At 43.0% G+C, this 16096-nt stretch overlaps 1 protein-coding gene across 9 annotated transcripts in view; it reads left to right on the top strand.

The window, feature by feature from the left end:
• LOC130207396 (ankyrin-3-like) overlaps positions 1-16096 on the top strand; it is a 135843-nt gene that overhangs the window by 70695 nt on the left and 49052 nt on the right. For 5 of the 9 annotated variants that reach the window (XM_056435985.1, XM_056435980.1, XM_056435986.1 and 2 more), the window contains exons 1-15: positions 1228-1474; positions 1629-1730; positions 2033-2131; positions 4648-4746; positions 5617-5715; positions 7256-7441; positions 9627-9725; positions 11195-11293; positions 11928-12026; positions 12532-12729; positions 13270-13368; positions 13522-13620; positions 13718-13816; positions 13911-14108; positions 15423-15521. In XM_056435985.1, the coding sequence (XP_056291960.1) occupies positions 1400-1474; positions 1629-1730; positions 2033-2131; positions 4648-4746; positions 5617-5715; positions 7256-7441; positions 9627-9725; positions 11195-11293; positions 11928-12026; positions 12532-12729; positions 13270-13368; positions 13522-13620; positions 13718-13816; positions 13911-14108; positions 15423-15521 (1749 nt within the window). In that variant the 5' untranslated portion in view covers positions 1228-1399. Of the gene's footprint in view, positions 1-1227; positions 1475-1628; positions 1731-2032; positions 2132-4647; positions 4747-5616; positions 5716-7255; positions 7442-9626; positions 9726-11194; positions 11294-11927; positions 12027-12531; positions 12730-13269; positions 13369-13521; positions 13621-13717; positions 13817-13910; positions 14109-15422; positions 15522-16096 lie in introns of those variants that run through there. The other 4 variants (XM_056435987.1, XM_056435983.1, XM_056435979.1 and 1 more) reach the window with 2 other exon arrangements.

Genomic DNA, 16096 nt, shown 5'->3' with positions numbered 1-16096 from the left:
TACGTGTTTACTTCAGTGAGAGTGTTGAGGTACCTGCTGGCTGGGTTTAGAAGTGTTTAACATGTCATCATGAAAGACGCTGATTCTTGGAGTCCATGACTGACTAAACTGGAGTATCGGGATCTTTGTCACTGCTGTTGAATTAGGATGTAGAATGAAATCGTATTTAGATGAAGAGCTTGCTGTTGATCGCTGTGGAAATGTTGGTCTTTTCTTGTGGTTGACATTCAGAATAACAGAAACACAACACAATCTAGTGATCGCGATGGTTCAGGCCAGAAGAACAGAACAGAAAGAAAGAACAGGAAGATCGTAAGTGGTTCAGTTCTGTCAAGCAGTTCTCTCGGGGGTCGGCGGTTTGGAAAAAGAAGGAAGACATTTCTAGATGCGGGCTGATATGAGCTTTGGCTTAATGGTTTCTTGTCATCAGGAAATGACCTTTATTTAGTTTGTGCATGAGCACACATAGACACACATATTTTATACGGCTTATTAACAATCTGATGCTGGATGACTTGTTCACTCACACTTTGGCTTTGGGTCAGATCCCACTATGTTTGCCAGATCTATTTCTGGAAAAGCACAACGGAGGGAGTACAATGTTGGATTGCTTGTCCCCGCTGAGTTTATCCCAAGTGTCACCGGACGCACGGCTAAATTTAGCAGGTCTGGGTCTTTTGAGAATTCTGGGGACTTTGTTTTTGAGCCTCTATTATGAAGCAACGTACCACGGCTTCTCGCCCTCGTTCTCTCAGCAGCTCAAGTGCTGAGTTTTACAAAATGACAAAATGTGCAGAGTTTGCTGCGTGTCACTTAATGTCAAACCAAATATCCCAGGAGCTAACATGAATATGAAACGCAACCACTCTCTTCTTCGTCTTCTCTCTGTTTGGCTTTTTTCCATCTCCTTGTCTACTCTTATCCCCCCCCCCCCTCCCTCCCTTTCTCTTCTCTCTCACACACACCAGCAAAAACATGCTTGCCTCATCATTTTTTTGTTGGTGTGCAAAGCTCTATTTCTGAAGCGAAATAAAAGGACAGTCAAGCAGAATAGAGAAGGCTTCTGGTAGCACGGCGACGTACACCGACAACTACTGTACCGGTGGAGTCAGAGAGATGTCTCTGTTGAATGGAGGAGGTCTCTGTAGCAGCTGGAGGGACCGCCCGGTCGATGAACTTCCTACCTTTGGGAATCGGAGACATTTGGATTGAACAAAGCTGAAATAACAGCCCAGTGGGATTGGATGCTGGATGACGTGAAATGTTGGGATGATGTGCCGTCGCTCTGTTTGCTTTTTCATGGATTTACTTTTTTGAGAGGTCTTAGCGTCGTCTTGTTTCGAGACACCAGTGGACTTTACAACATTGATTTTAATGTGACAATGGATCTGCAGTGCGTATGGATATTGGCTTTGTTTTTCACCTCTTAAGATGTGTTGTGGATGCCGAAGAAATTATGACAGAGTTCTACCTGGTACAGTGCATTTTTGACATTTGTGTGTGCGCCTGTTGTCTTATATGCCGAATAATGAACAGTTTGATATGCAGATAAGCATGTGGCTAATGTCTGACTGTACGTACTCTCATCCTTTCTCCCTTTCTCTCTCTCTTTGCTTTCTCCTCTCCAGTCTGACAGCAATGCCAGTTACCTGCGAGCTGCCCGAGCAGGAAACCTAGAAAAAGTCCTTGACTACCTCAAGTCTGGAGTTGAGATTAACATTTGCAATCAGGTATGTTTTCGTTGACACTTTTTAAGAAACTTAAAAGTACTTGCGAGTGTCTGTTCTCCTTGGGGTTGAGAACAATTTTAAGATATATTCTTTTCCACACACACATAAACATGCTATTGCCATACTGCTGCATCAGCAGAATTTCAAATTGAGGGCTCAAGGGCACAACTGAACAAGCAGTATCAACCTCTGGGTGAAATGTTTTGTCATTTTTAACCCCTTTCCCTACAATTTAATATAATCTCATAGTATGTCCTTGTGCAAGAGCTGCACAGAGTGCACTAAATGTGTTTCTTTCTCAGAATGGCCTGAACGCTCTACATCTAGCCTCGAAGGAGGGGCATGTGGAGGTCGTTGCGGAGCTGCTGAAGCTGGAAGCAGATGTGGATTCAGCCACAAAGGTAAGGCCCACCCCATCACCTGCCAGCTGATGTTACGGTGAGCTATATTTGGATCCAGAACAAAACATGGCTGCACTTTGCTCCAGTGGTACTGCTGTGATACTGCAATCCATAGCAAGTCGGAAGTCAATATTTGCGGGTAGGAATTACCCGTTTACAATCTAAAAGCATCCCAGTGCATCTGTTCGAGAAAACATGAACGCCCGCGCAGCAAACCGATGTTTCTATGACAAGTCTTAGAGCTTAACAAGCATCCCCAGAGGGCCTAAATCAATTACCACAATGCCATTAACAAAGAGAACTAATGTATAAAGTAACCATCTTTAAATTAAAAACTAGAAAATCCTGTGGAGAAATACTTCTGAAAATCTCATTTAAGATACTTAAAGAGAGAAGATGATTAAACTAGTACTGCATGCTCGCAAAGAAGCACAAGTCAGCTGAATGTAAATGGCAGTAACGGCGTTGTTGGGGCGCACGTTTCACAACAAAAACACAACACAAAGGAAAAATATTCTGACAAAATTCGGTGTGCAGTGCCCATTGGAATTTCGACTTTTCCATTTCGTATGTCGGCAATGGATCGCAGCACGTGTGCAGCCGCCGTTTAGAGTTGCATTTTGGATCAATATATAATGATCCCCGTGGTGAATGCTGCAGGAATAAGCAAAAAGGAAATATCTCCGAATGAAGCATTTGGGAGTTAGGTATAATTTCAACAGCAGAATGTATGTAATAAAGAACAAGGTCGTCAAAAGCAGCAGAAGTGTTATATTTGATGTCCTGTAATACAGTATTATTCACACGGGGAGGGTCTCTTCCTTTGAAGCATCTTTGAGTTGAAGAGCCACTGAAGACATTATTCACATCTGAGCCCAGAAGGCTTTCACTCCCATTGAGTCGTCTGGTTCAGCCTCTCTGCCACAGGCCGCATGCCTCGTGTTGACGTCAACAGAGGACACAATGAAATATTCAAGATCAAAGAGAAAACACATAGAAAATCTCCTCAGTTAAAGCCTCTCTCTGTTGTGACCCTGAGGATTCTGGGGGATTATTTTGAGATCTTGGGAATCCACCGCCTGCACCCTGACGCCGATCAGTTGCTCTTGTATTCGGCCGGTGGAAACAATGAGGGAGGCAGTGCTATCTAGGATACCTAGACTCAGTAACACAAAGTGTTTTAGCATTTAGGCTGTGTGGGTCTTTAAAGCTAAAGTTAATTATATATCCGCCCATTTTATGTTGTGCTGCTCTTGTTGTGGGAGAGTTAAACAAGAGGCCGTGTCCTCGGTTCATTATCCCCTTGGCAGCTCTCTAACAAACGCTTACAATGTTGAGACTGTCAGAGAGATGCTGATTTAACTTAATTTACAATGTCTGGGGCTGTAGTTTCTGTGTTTTACTGGACTAAAAACTGTATAAATGGCTGCCACCGTTGGGGCTAAATACTACAAGTTTGAAAATGAGAAAAAATGAGAGAAATTGGAGGGGTGTGGCTTAGAAAGAAGTGATCTTACCGGACATCTGTAGCCCGCTCCTCATCTCTGCTGAAGGCTCACGGCTCACGGCGACATTAGCCGCTACGACTACAACACACCTGAATCTCTGACCAAACTGTCTGTCATCAGGTTGCATTGTGGGTAAGGTAGGGAACATCTTTTTAAAAGGAAGAAAAATAAGTTCAACACAAGACAATTTTAAAATGTGCAATTCTAAATCAGTGGCGTACTCTTATAGTGAAGAACATCGATATAAAACGTAAACCATGCTTTAGATGCTGTGAGCAGATTTTGGATTTCAAGAGCCGATATTGGGAAGAGTGTTGAAAGTTCAATCAATACCGTTCTCAACGAAAGCTGAAGCATGTAGGCTTCTCAAAGGTTGTATTCTTTATATTGCTTAATTATCGCATTAGATTGCATTTTTTTTACACTTAAGATTCTGTGTTATATTACATAAATTTCTTTAGACTCAGTAGAGCACACACCTATTTGTCTTCAGTTATAATACATAGCAACCAGCCTCTTTGTCTCCTTATTAATTTGCCCCGCTATCTGATGTTCTTGCTCCGGTATTCAGTACATGTGATGGATGTCCACTATTGTGTAACAGCACTTGTCGAATACCAGAGGCCAGCATCACGCGGCCGGGAGAAAGGCTGGAGGTCGAATCCTTCTTCACAAGGACCCGGTTCATGAAACCGGTTCATAAAACGCCTCCTGTAGTCGTATTTATGGCCGAGGCTCAAGGGGAGTTTGTTTATGTGCGGAAGTGACACATTGTTGGCAGAGCCGGCGGGGGGATGCCAGAGCTGCAATGCCAGCAGGACAAAAATGTGGTGGGCGTCGGGGGGGATTCACTGGTGCACATGGAGACTGACATGGATATAGGCGAAACAGACTAACGTGACGAATAGACACACACACACACACGGGCAAATACACACACAAGCAATACGATTGGACAGGTGGGGCAGAGCTTAACACACATTCCTTGGGCTGTTCCCCGTTATCCAGAAAGGAAACACTGCTCTGCACATCGCCTCGCTGGCCGGACAAACGGAAGTCGTCAAAGAGCTGGTCACAAATGGAGCCAATGTCAACGCACAATCACAGGTGGGACGCACGCACTCAACACACACACACACACACACGGACAGCGAGTTCCCGTTGGTCTACATTTAGGACCTGGAACAACTTCAATGTTATTACAGTTCGCACATTTGCGTGTGTGATATTGTGTCGTGAAGTCACTGACGCTGAGGGGAATCACTCAGTGGAAAGTCCTCACTGACACAATTTGGCTCCCCGCCAACTCGGCCTCTGCCTCTCCAGGAAACTGATGTCCTCGGCAATTTAAATTAAACTATCAGATCAGGGTGAGAAGAACGATGACAGGCACCTTGTTCTCTCTCTGCTCTGATCACACCCTGAAACAGCCGATAGAGATGTTACCGCCACTCAGAAATATTTCAGACTTTACCTGAACATTTTGTTTCGTGGCTCGGTATGCATCACTCTCAAGATTTTGAATTTCCTATATAGAATTTGACAGTACAAGTGTCATCATCGAAGGCATATTGGGACATTCTACATTGCATTAGATAGATAGATAGATATATACTTTATTAATCCCCAAGGGGAAATTTGTCGTAGCAGTAGCAGCACCAATAAACCAAACACACATGAATAAAAAATATAAAATAAAATATAAAAACAGGGATGAAAGATATAGAAGCGTACAAAGCAAAATATAAAATAAAATATATATGTATATATACAACATATATGCATACACAATACACAATACTAATGACAATTAAACTAAATATAAAAACACCAAATATTTATTCAGTGCAATGTATCAAGAAAAAGGTCAACCATGCACGAGAAAACAAATTATGGAAACTTCTATATGTTTGAGTGGCAGCAAAGTTTAATCGAAGCCTGTATGTAAATGTGTGTTTGGGTCCATGCTGTGTCCAGAATGGCTTCACTCCTCTGTACATGGCCTCCCAGGAGAATCACCTGGAGGTGGTACGGTTCCTTTTGGAGCACAGCGCCAGCCAGAGTATGGCCACTGAGGTACTGTGTGTGTGTGTGTGTGTGTGTGTGTGTTTTAATGTGTGCACCTCTCTATACTGTTACAGTATTTCTCCATGCATTTTTCTCTGCATCTGTTGTACTAACCACCTTCATCTCCTTTCCTCCCTTTCCTCCTTTATGATCCCGACCCCACTCACTCTGCATCTGCCTGAGTCTGTTTCAACTTCCCTTTTGTCTCTGTGTCCTTTCTGTCTCACATTCCCACTCTGTCTACCTCACTTGTCTTTCCACCATCCTCTGCCTGCCCTTTTCTCCTCTTCCCCTACTTCCTCCCTCCCTCCTGATCTCCTCGTGAGGGACGAGGCAGAGCATCATTGATTGGTAGTGTATGGTGGTGGAGGCAGTGTGACCTTGAGAGGGTCACAGATGAGGTCCGCTTCGCTCGCTGCCTCTCCTCCACGGCTGCTGCTGCTGCTGTTACTGCCCTGATTTACATTGCTCAGCCTGTGGAACCTGCACACACACACACACACATACTTACCAGTCCATACACGTATACACACACATACACACACATACACGTACACTCAAAAAAACGATTCAAGCCCTTCTTAGAGGTGACACATTTAAATATTGTTTGATACATTTAAATAAATCAATTACAAAACGAAGATATTTATATTGAATGGGTGTAACACAAAATGTAGGAATACTTTCATTTATTAGATTTATTTAGGTTAGATGGTGTGCATATCAACTCAAAATAAATGTGTTTCATTGAGGACTACCTTTTGCGCATGCGCCAGCTGAAAATCAGTTGTTTGCATGAGGTGAAGACACTTTCAGAGCTGTACAGTGGTGTAGTGGCTAGCACTGTTGCCTCACAGCCAGAGGGCTGTGGGTTCAATTCCCAGTCAGGGCATTCCTTCTGTGTGGAGTTTGCATATTTTTTTAGTTAGTTAGTTTATATTTTGAGTTGGACAAACACAAATTAATTTAATTTAATGAATATCGTTATTTTATTTGAGATGTATTTGATACAAATGAGTTGGACTAACTTAATTACATTGTATTGCACTGATGTGCTAAATTTGAGTTGGAGTTGCATATAATTATTGGATGGAAAACCTGCCAACAATTTAATTGAGTTCATCCAATGAGTCATTTCTTTGAGTGTACAAACAAAGCACATGCCGAGATAAATAGCTGATAGGGCTAAAGGACTACCCAAGCCTCTCACCAGTCCACTAGCATCCACACAGGATGCCTTTCAGGACAATCATACATGTGCATACACACTAACCTGCACACATAAACATGATGTATACATTTAGGCACATATGCACATACACACACACACGTATGAATCAACACAGATCTTATAAAACAAAAGTCAATGCGCTTTAAAAAAACTTTTAAATGTGGATAGGACTCAGGGGTCTTGCTTTGCTGTCCTCTCTGCCTGCATCTACATGATAGTCCATCCAGTCACAGCAACCATCTCCCATCAGCCCCGTCGACGGTCGTGCATCACGGCGCCCCTCCAGCCCAAGTGACTCCTCTCTCTCCTCACACGCAGGATGGCTTCACTCCTCTGGCGGTGGCCCTTCAGCAGGGCCATGACCAGGTGGTCTCCTTGCTGCTGGAGAACGATACAAAGGGCAAGGTACGCCTACCTGCCCTGCACATCGCTGCCCGCAAGGATGACACCAAGGCCGCGGCCCTGCTCCTGCAGAATGACCACAACGCAGACGTCGAGTCCAAGGTGAGTGACGCCGCTGATGCAGCCGGGTGGTGGGTCTTCAGTTGGTTGTTTCTTTTTTCTTTCTTTTATTATCTCTGATTATTTGATTGTGTAACTGTTTCTTTGATTATTAACATCTTTGACGGAAGTCAGTTCTTTTCTCGCTGCCTTTTTCTCTCCTTTATTCTCTTGTTTGAATCTTTTGATGATCTTTTTGACAGAAAGGGGAGAGATGCAGAAGTACCTTTTTAGTTTGTATTTATTAAATCACATTATTCATCAGAATAACACTCACTGTAGATAAGACATTCCAGCTGACAGACATACAAATTTGTGAATATACTTTGTGATGATGCTGGAAAATGATTCTGGTTTCACAATGTCTTTCTTAAATTTAAAATCAAAGGTAACAACAGAACTTTTTTTGCCACAAATTGTTTAGTAGTGATCTCCTTCTCCCCTCTCTGCTCCTCCCCTTTCCTGTTTTTTGCTCGCTAACTGCCTATTCTCTCCTCTCTTGGCTGACTCTGTAGATGATGGTGAATAGAACAACAGAGGTACACCTCTACTCTGTACATTATGAAGTCTCTCCATCGCAGCTCATAAAAACTCTGAAAAACCAAACAAACAAACACTTCAGTGCCCCTGACTTGATGCAGTTTTGTTTCTGCAGCCAGTTGTCACCTCCCTCAATCTCATCTTCCTCTCCATCTCTTCATTCATGTTATGGATACCTCTCGTCATTGAGAAAGTCAGAGTAAAAGCGCATGTTTCACGAATACTGATTTCGTCAGTCCTGAGGCTGGAGGTTTGGGTATCAAGCTGATTCTAATGGTTTCATGGTGTCCAAAGCTGTTCTTTTTCCAAAATTCAGAGTGACTGTTACCAAAATGTTGTCCTGACACGGTCCTTCCATGAAACCGATTAACATGATAACCAGTGTCAGCATGAAAAGTGGTTATCATTTATTGAAAAGCAGAGGTTTGCACATAACCTGCATGGCAACCCCAAACCCCATTAAGCTGTAAAGGAACCCAGCCTTCGAGCAACAGACAGCTAATCTAATTAGTTTACTACGCTCTATTGATTTTAGATTGTCGACTCTAATCCCCAACCCTTGCATCTAAAGCATTTTGCATGGGACCAAAGCAACAAGCTACCTCAACACTGCTCCTATGGGCACAAGGCCCTTCGTCACTTCAGTGTCGGGCGGCCGCCTTCTGTGCGAGCCTGTTTTTGTTGGCATTGTGTCTGGCTTTGGCAGACTGGACACTTATCGGATGTGATTCATCCAGGAAATGGCTTTGTGGTGTGAGGCTCCTCGTGGTGAAAATACTTACATGGTACTCTGATGGAAGATGGAAGAAAATTATTGACTGACTTTAAAAAGATGGATTTTTTTGGTTAATTTGAATGTTTGCTGAATTTACTTTATAAACAGGATTACGGAAAAATATATTCTGAGATTATTCAAAGTGGTAATGTTTTTGGTTGGGGCTTCTGAGACACCAGATATCAGCAGAGTGGATACACATGTCTGAGACTCCTGCTCGCATCTGGATTATTTCTTATTTGAAATTGGGATGCCATTGTTAGATAGTTTAATGTGGGATTTATTTTCTTATTGGACAGATTGCTTCCAATGCCCTTGTGTTGCTTCCACAGCTGCTGCTCACTAAGCCAGGGGGTTTGCCAGGAAATTACCTTCATTAGATGGTTAACGAATGGACATTCGTTTCATTTGCAGGACACATTTCTTACACCCTAAAAGTATCAGGATGTAAATGAGATGATCTAGATTAAAGAGATTCATTAGTAAATATAATCTGTCAAATTGGAGCTGAATGCTTTACACATGAGCCTATATAGTTTCACTTTTCTTTGCCCAGTGTGATAATGAAAGCACAGAGAAGCCTATAAGGTGTACTGCATCTAAAATCCCTCTCGTTGTCAGCACGTTGACCCCGTGTTTGATTTTTAGAAAGATGACTTTCTCTGCCACTGTGGGGAAAGTCAGGTGTTATTGTCACAGTGTATAGTAGCCTGTGTCCTCGTCTGTGCGTCAACCGTGGGCCCGTGTTGGCGGCTGAAAAGCTCCAAGTCTGGAGCCTACTGCACATGTGTGTTGGTTTCATAGTTTTTAATGCAATGTGTGTGTGCTTGTCTGTTTGCACGTGTGTGTTGTTCGCCTTTCTCCAATCCTCAGAGTGGTTTCACCCCCCTCCACATCGCGGCTCACTATGGCAACATCAACGTGGCCACGCTGCTGCTTAACAGAGGAGCTGCTGTGGACTTCATGGCGCGGGTGAGTTTATTCCGCCCTCTGCTGTTTGGGAGGGGTACTACCAGCATACAGGCGAAACAGGCGTGAAGGTGGAGATCGTGCTGAGCACAGGGATCCTGTACAGATGTGAAACCGTGGTTTAGTTTCCATGACTCATTATTGAGCAGTCCCTCAATCCTCAGAGGTGTATCAGCCAGTTGCATCACATTGCAGAGAAATTGAGGCTTCTCCGCCAAATACAGGGGGAGATTTAGAGAAAATGCTCCTTAAAAGGGCAGTTGTTTTACTCTATTTCTTATGGCCCAAGAGTGTTGAAGGATGAGGTAGATTATTCTGGATTAAATTTGAATTCTGGACATTCTAGATGGTATTGGCAAATTCATCTCAGATTGTTTTCAAATTTACTTCAAGATATTCAGAAATATAAAGACATGGAAGCGATTTGAATATGAACAATTAGGTACATAATTTGCTGCTTTGTATAAAGAAAATGGAGACAATGGTAAAGCTGTTTTGTAAACTTAATATTGTAACGGGTTTGATGCTGTCACCCGTGGGTTTCCCCCCCAAAGCACCAAGGATTCGAAACACGAGGGATATTTGGCAACATCTTTATTTGCTTGCAAGAGACTGCAGCCTGCGCCCTCCCTCCCGCTCCCCAGTCCCTACTGATCCTTTATAGGGACAGGTACACGCACACCAATTGGCGTCAGCTGCTGGCTGATTACCAATTAGCCGATTACCAATCAGCCAGCAGCCGAGGCCAATTAGACACAACACCCCCACAGCTGCCACAACTATCTATGGTGATCTACAAGCCACATGATTGATTAATAGAGTGGACGTAACCGTCAGACAGAAACCTGAGTTTTGGTGAATAAAACATGGCAGTAATGCAAAGTTACACAATGCGAACAATGCCAACTAACAAAGGGCATCATTATCATTTATTTAAATTGGGGGCTGGAAAAAAACATGTTGTGTACTTTAAATAAAGTCCAGAGCAGTATAATTGTTACATTAAATGATGTGGCTTTTGTTTCATGATATGTTTTATAATAAGCAGAGTAGGATTGATTTTTATTTCCCGTGACATTTATATTGTAACGCAAGAAAGGGGGACATTAAAAATGTGTTTGTTTCCACATTATTAGACTTTAGCTAACCAGAGTTATCAGTGGCCCGTAATTATATCCGCGAGTGTGTAAAGGAGTGTTTGTGTTTGTGCTGCTTTTTGACACTGATTGCAGGTTCATGTCTAAAGAGCCATGCTACAGCAGAGCCGATGAATTAAACACAGCTGTTTGCTTGATAATAAAACACTATGTACCCCTAATAAGCAGAGTGTAGGGTTTATAGTACATCTTAAAATAAAAGATTACATGGTTTATATCTAATGAATACAATCTGATTAATTGTAGACTCGTATATGCCAACGCGTTATTTTGTGACGGCTGAATCCGAACACCTGTTTCCTCTTTGCTGTTTAGAATGACATCACACCGCTTCATGTGGCTTCAAAAAGGGGCAACAGCAACATGGTCAAGTTGTTGCTGGACAGAGGGTCCAAAATTGATGCAAAGACCAAGGTGAGACCACTTCTCCCCAGACACACACACACACACACACACACACACATACACACGTGAACATGGTGCCTCTTCCTCGTTATGCTTAGATGTCCTGATCCGTAGAGTATTAACTTTGTGGTGAATGCTGCTGTGTCCTCGCCCGGATTCGACCTTTTTCATCTTTTCAGTGTGAAGTTTATCTCAACTTTGTTAATTAGAAAAATATGCTTGTAATTTTGTGACCTACCGATTGTGGAACCAAACATAATTCGGTCAATCCATATCAAATGTACAAGGTATATGATATATTATTATATTAATTATATATAGATTTTTTACATTTCCCCACTGTGGGACAAATATAGGAATATCATATCATATCATATCATATATTCGTAACTGATTTTCTTTGAACCGACCAACCAGATTCAGTTTTAATCATTTGTAGAAAAGCACGGATGATTTTTTCTCCCCATCTTCTGTTATTTATTAACACTTAATAATAATAATAATAATAATAATAATAATAATAATAATAATAATAATAATAATAATAATAATAGCTTGGATTTATATAGCGCCTTTCATGAAACCCAAGGACGCTTAACAACGCTTAGCAAAACACTTGAGCTGTCTTTCTTCTTTTTTTCAGGATGGTCTGACACCTCTTCACTGTGGGGCGAGGAGTGGGCATGAGCAAGTGGTAGAAATCCTACTAGACCGAGGAGCTCCTTTCCTGTCCAAGACCAAGGTATAGCTACTTGGGCGATCAATCCAGGAGGCGCTTAGAAGAGGAAAAGGAACAAATTCATGTCACAAGTTGGCGTTTCTCTCAGATATAGATCGCATCCCCGTGCAAACAGGGTACACATTGCTCATAATACAATGTAACACAAATGTTTCTGTGAACTAGCTTTACTCCGCACGCAGCTATTTGACGTCTGTTGTTGTTGCTGTCGTGTTGTCGCATCGTCTCCGTAACGTCTGTGCGACCTCTCCAGAGCAGCCTGTCTCCGCTGCGTAGCCCCACAGGACGGCCAGTGTAACAAAATAGACATTGTTGTAATGGCCTCATTATAACAATGCTCCTGAAGCCTTCTCAACACCTTCCTTCACTGTCTGCCTGTGCAGCGCGTTGGCCACGCCCTAATTTACTGCGTCTGTCTGTCCATTTGTCTATGTGTGCGTGTGTGTGTTTGTCTCTCTCTCTCTCTTTGTGTCTCCCTCTCTGTCTTTACCTCTCCCCAACACTGTAGAACGGGCTATCGCCGCTCCACATGGCCACTCAGGGGGACCACCTGAACTGCGTCCAGCTACTGCTCCAGCACGACGTGCCGGTGGACGACGTCACCAACGACTACCTGACGGCGCTGCATGTCGCTGCCCACTGTGGTCACTACAAGGTGGCCAAGCTCATCGTAGACAAGAAGGCCAACCCAAACGCCAAAGCTCTGGTAGGGATGAAGGGCGGCACGGGGGAAGGGGTCCGAGTGGGAGAAGTGACATCATTCAGGAAATAAACATGTAACATATCACTATATTGAACCAGGAGAAGAATATTTTGTCGTAGCGTCATTCATGTTGTGAAAAAACATAGAACAAAAATGTATGTTGATGTACATAATGCATACAAAGAATATAAATTGAATAATAAAGGGGTCAAACAGATATCATAATGATGAAGACAAATATTTATATTATAGTAATACAAAGACAGTTAAAAATGAATTTCATAAAGCAAAATAGAAGAGAAACAGATGTCTGGGAATGATGAATTCTGGTGAATGGATGTTGAAAATTACAGAGAAATAAAAAGGGATTTATTCAGAATTGTGAGGAGTAATAAACTAACATTATCTGCACGAATCATAAATCTTTTGCGACACCTCAACAACAAAAAAGCAGGCGTGGATATCTCGTGACTGTGTAAAGATGGACGCTCGCGTGCGTGTGAGCTTCCCACCAACCTTTCCTTTCCGTCTCTCTGTGTGCAGAACGGTTTCACTCCGCTTCACATCGCCTGCAAGAAGAACCGAGTGAAAGTGATGGAGCTGTTGCTGAAACATGGAGCATCTATCCAGGCTGTCACTGAGGTAACTGAGCGCTATTTTCTGCTCGACTCTACCTGTTAGCACCAGAAGTGGTTTCTTTAAAGTGCGCTGGCTTTTAACTCTCCTGAGCGGCACTATTGTATGGATTGTGACTCTAATAGAGCTTGTCTTTGTTTGGACTTGTTTTGTCTCCAGTCTGGCCTGACGCCCATCCACGTGGCCGCCTTCATGGGCCATGAGAACATTGTCAATGCACTGACAAACCACGGAGCCTCGCCTAACACCACCAACGTCGTGAGTGCATCATTTGTGAGAAGTACATGTTTCTGTTAAGTCCCACGTCATCACATATAAAAGCTCCCACTGAAAACCCTCCCTGTGTTCCTTCCAGCGAGGAGAGACGTCTCTCCACATGGCAGCCAGGGCAGGTCAGGCAGACGTGGTCGGATACCTGCTCAAGAACAGAGCCAATGTGGACACGAAGTCCAAGGTCAGAACACTCGGCCTCATTATCAATCAGGGGAGAAAACAAAACAACACGATGATGAAACACTGGGCTAACGATGAGGTTCCCCATTGCGCAGGACGACCAGACAGCGTTGCACATCTCCAGTCGGCTGGGGAAAGTCGACATTGTCCAACAGCTGCTGCAGTGCGGCGCCTCTGCCAATGCCGCCACCACCTCAGGCTACACCCCCCTTCACCTGGCTGCCCGCGAAGGACACCAAGACGTCGCCGTGATGCTGCTGGAGAACGGAGCCTCTCTCTCCTCCTCGACGAAGGTGGGTCGGAGGGAGGGTCGTCGTGGAGTCGTGGAGTTGGATATCTCGATTTATCCTCTCGCACACATACACAGACACACACATCTGAGGACCCAAACGTCATAGAACAGAGCAGCTGTATTACTTCAGTGCCGTGACTCTCCACTAGTGGGCAGCAGTTTCCAACGGTTTCCATAACGTCTTGTCTTGTTATGTTCATCAGTCAGTTTGTTGCTGCTGAAATGTTCTGTCACAACAAAAGCATTCATAGAGACTGATAACCAGCATACATGCAAGGCTCACACATGTGAATGTACATCACATGAATGTTAGTGCTCACATTTAGGTCAGTGGCAGTATTAGTGTTGGCCCACTAATGTAAAACCGCACTTAAGTGCTTAAGTGCATAGGTGCAGCCCAACATGGAGGGATGATGTCAGTTTTTGGTGGTGTTGGTTTGATATGTGACTAATTGCATGAATCAAGGTCAAGAAGAGGTTTAGAGTAGACTTTATGGAACGGGTTTGTGATCGTATGTTGCTGTGGGCTGTCTTTCAAGATGACCTCTGTCAGTGGAACAAATTAATGAGCGGTAAACCCCATGGTGCCAGCGTTCTATCACACACACACACACACACCTCTTTTGGGACTTCACTTGAGTCAGTTGTTCGACAAAAAAATCTGGAAAACCACGAATTGACCTATTTGTGATGTTTATGAAACAGATGTATCATTAAAGTGCCCACATTTAAAAACATTTAAAACTAATCTTCTCTAAAATAACCCTTTACTAAATAAGCGGTAAGAATACGAAACCAATCACACAAATGAGGTCATGTGTTTTAGAGCGTGGAATGGAAAACTGTGGGAGTCAAATTCCTCAGGAAAATATGACCTAATGTCTTAAAATATCTTCACGCACACACAGGATCGCATTATACAACATTTATAGATCCGGAACACACGAGGAGATATGGGCCGGAGCCTCAGTTTCTCAGGGTATCACATTCCCTGTTGTCTTTCACAGATAATACTCATTACAGGTTATCGCAAGTTTGAATGTAATTAATGAGGTTTATTTATAATAGTTAGAAATCCCTAGTTTTCAGGTACAAATCCTTTATTTTGGTAAGTCAAAGTGGACACTGAATGTAACCATCCAGAGGAGCTATTTACAACCATGTGAGAAACTATGTTGTTATGGAGAAGAGTTTGACCCAGGCTAGCAAAGGCTGACTTAAAAAAACAAAGTCAATATTAACTTCCTGTTTTTATACCCATCTCTACTCCTCTATCCTCTCATGTTGTTGATGTATTTCATTCCGTGTTCAACAGAAAGGCTTCAGTCCGCTGCATGTGGCAGCAAAGTACGGCAAGATGGAGGTGGCCAGTCTCCTCCTCCAGAAGAGAGCTGCGCCTGATGCTGCTGGAAAGGTGAGATGTCTTTAAAAAGAGGAGAGGTCTCGTGCACGACATGCAGTACATCTTATGGGTTTTTACGAATGTGTTTCTGCTGGGAAAACATGAGATGTCTGAAAAGGGAGAGACCTGGCACGGAAAAGACCCCACGTATTAGGCAGGAGATAAAAACAACTCTTAGAGCTGAGAAATATTAACAGTACAAGCTTTAAATTTCTATATCATTGATACATCCGAGGTCTGTCACAATCAGAGTTTTTAAATCATCCATCACAAATTCTAGGAAAACATCCATTTGTATTATTAGAAGCTGCATGTAAAAGATAACCTTACATAACAGGGAACATAAAGTGTACATGCGCAACTGTTGAGTTATCCTGAAGCTTTGTAATGATTTGGAGACAACTGACACCATCAGCAACAAACACTCAACACTCCTCACTGGCACCTCTGGCACCTCACTGGCAACACACTGGCACCAACTCACACCACCGGCACCTCAACCTCAGTGGCAAGTCTGCACACTGTGCTGCAACCCTAAAGATAGATAGACTTTTTTAATTAATAAATATATGCAATATGTACAATAC

The sequence above is a fragment of the Pseudoliparis swirei genome, chromosome 17 (assembly GCF_029220125.1).
Source record: "Pseudoliparis swirei isolate HS2019 ecotype Mariana Trench chromosome 17, NWPU_hadal_v1, whole genome shotgun sequence".
Lineage (NCBI taxonomy): Eukaryota > Metazoa > Chordata > Actinopteri > Perciformes > Liparidae > Pseudoliparis > Pseudoliparis swirei.
This window is presented reverse-complemented; position numbering and strand designations above follow the sequence as displayed.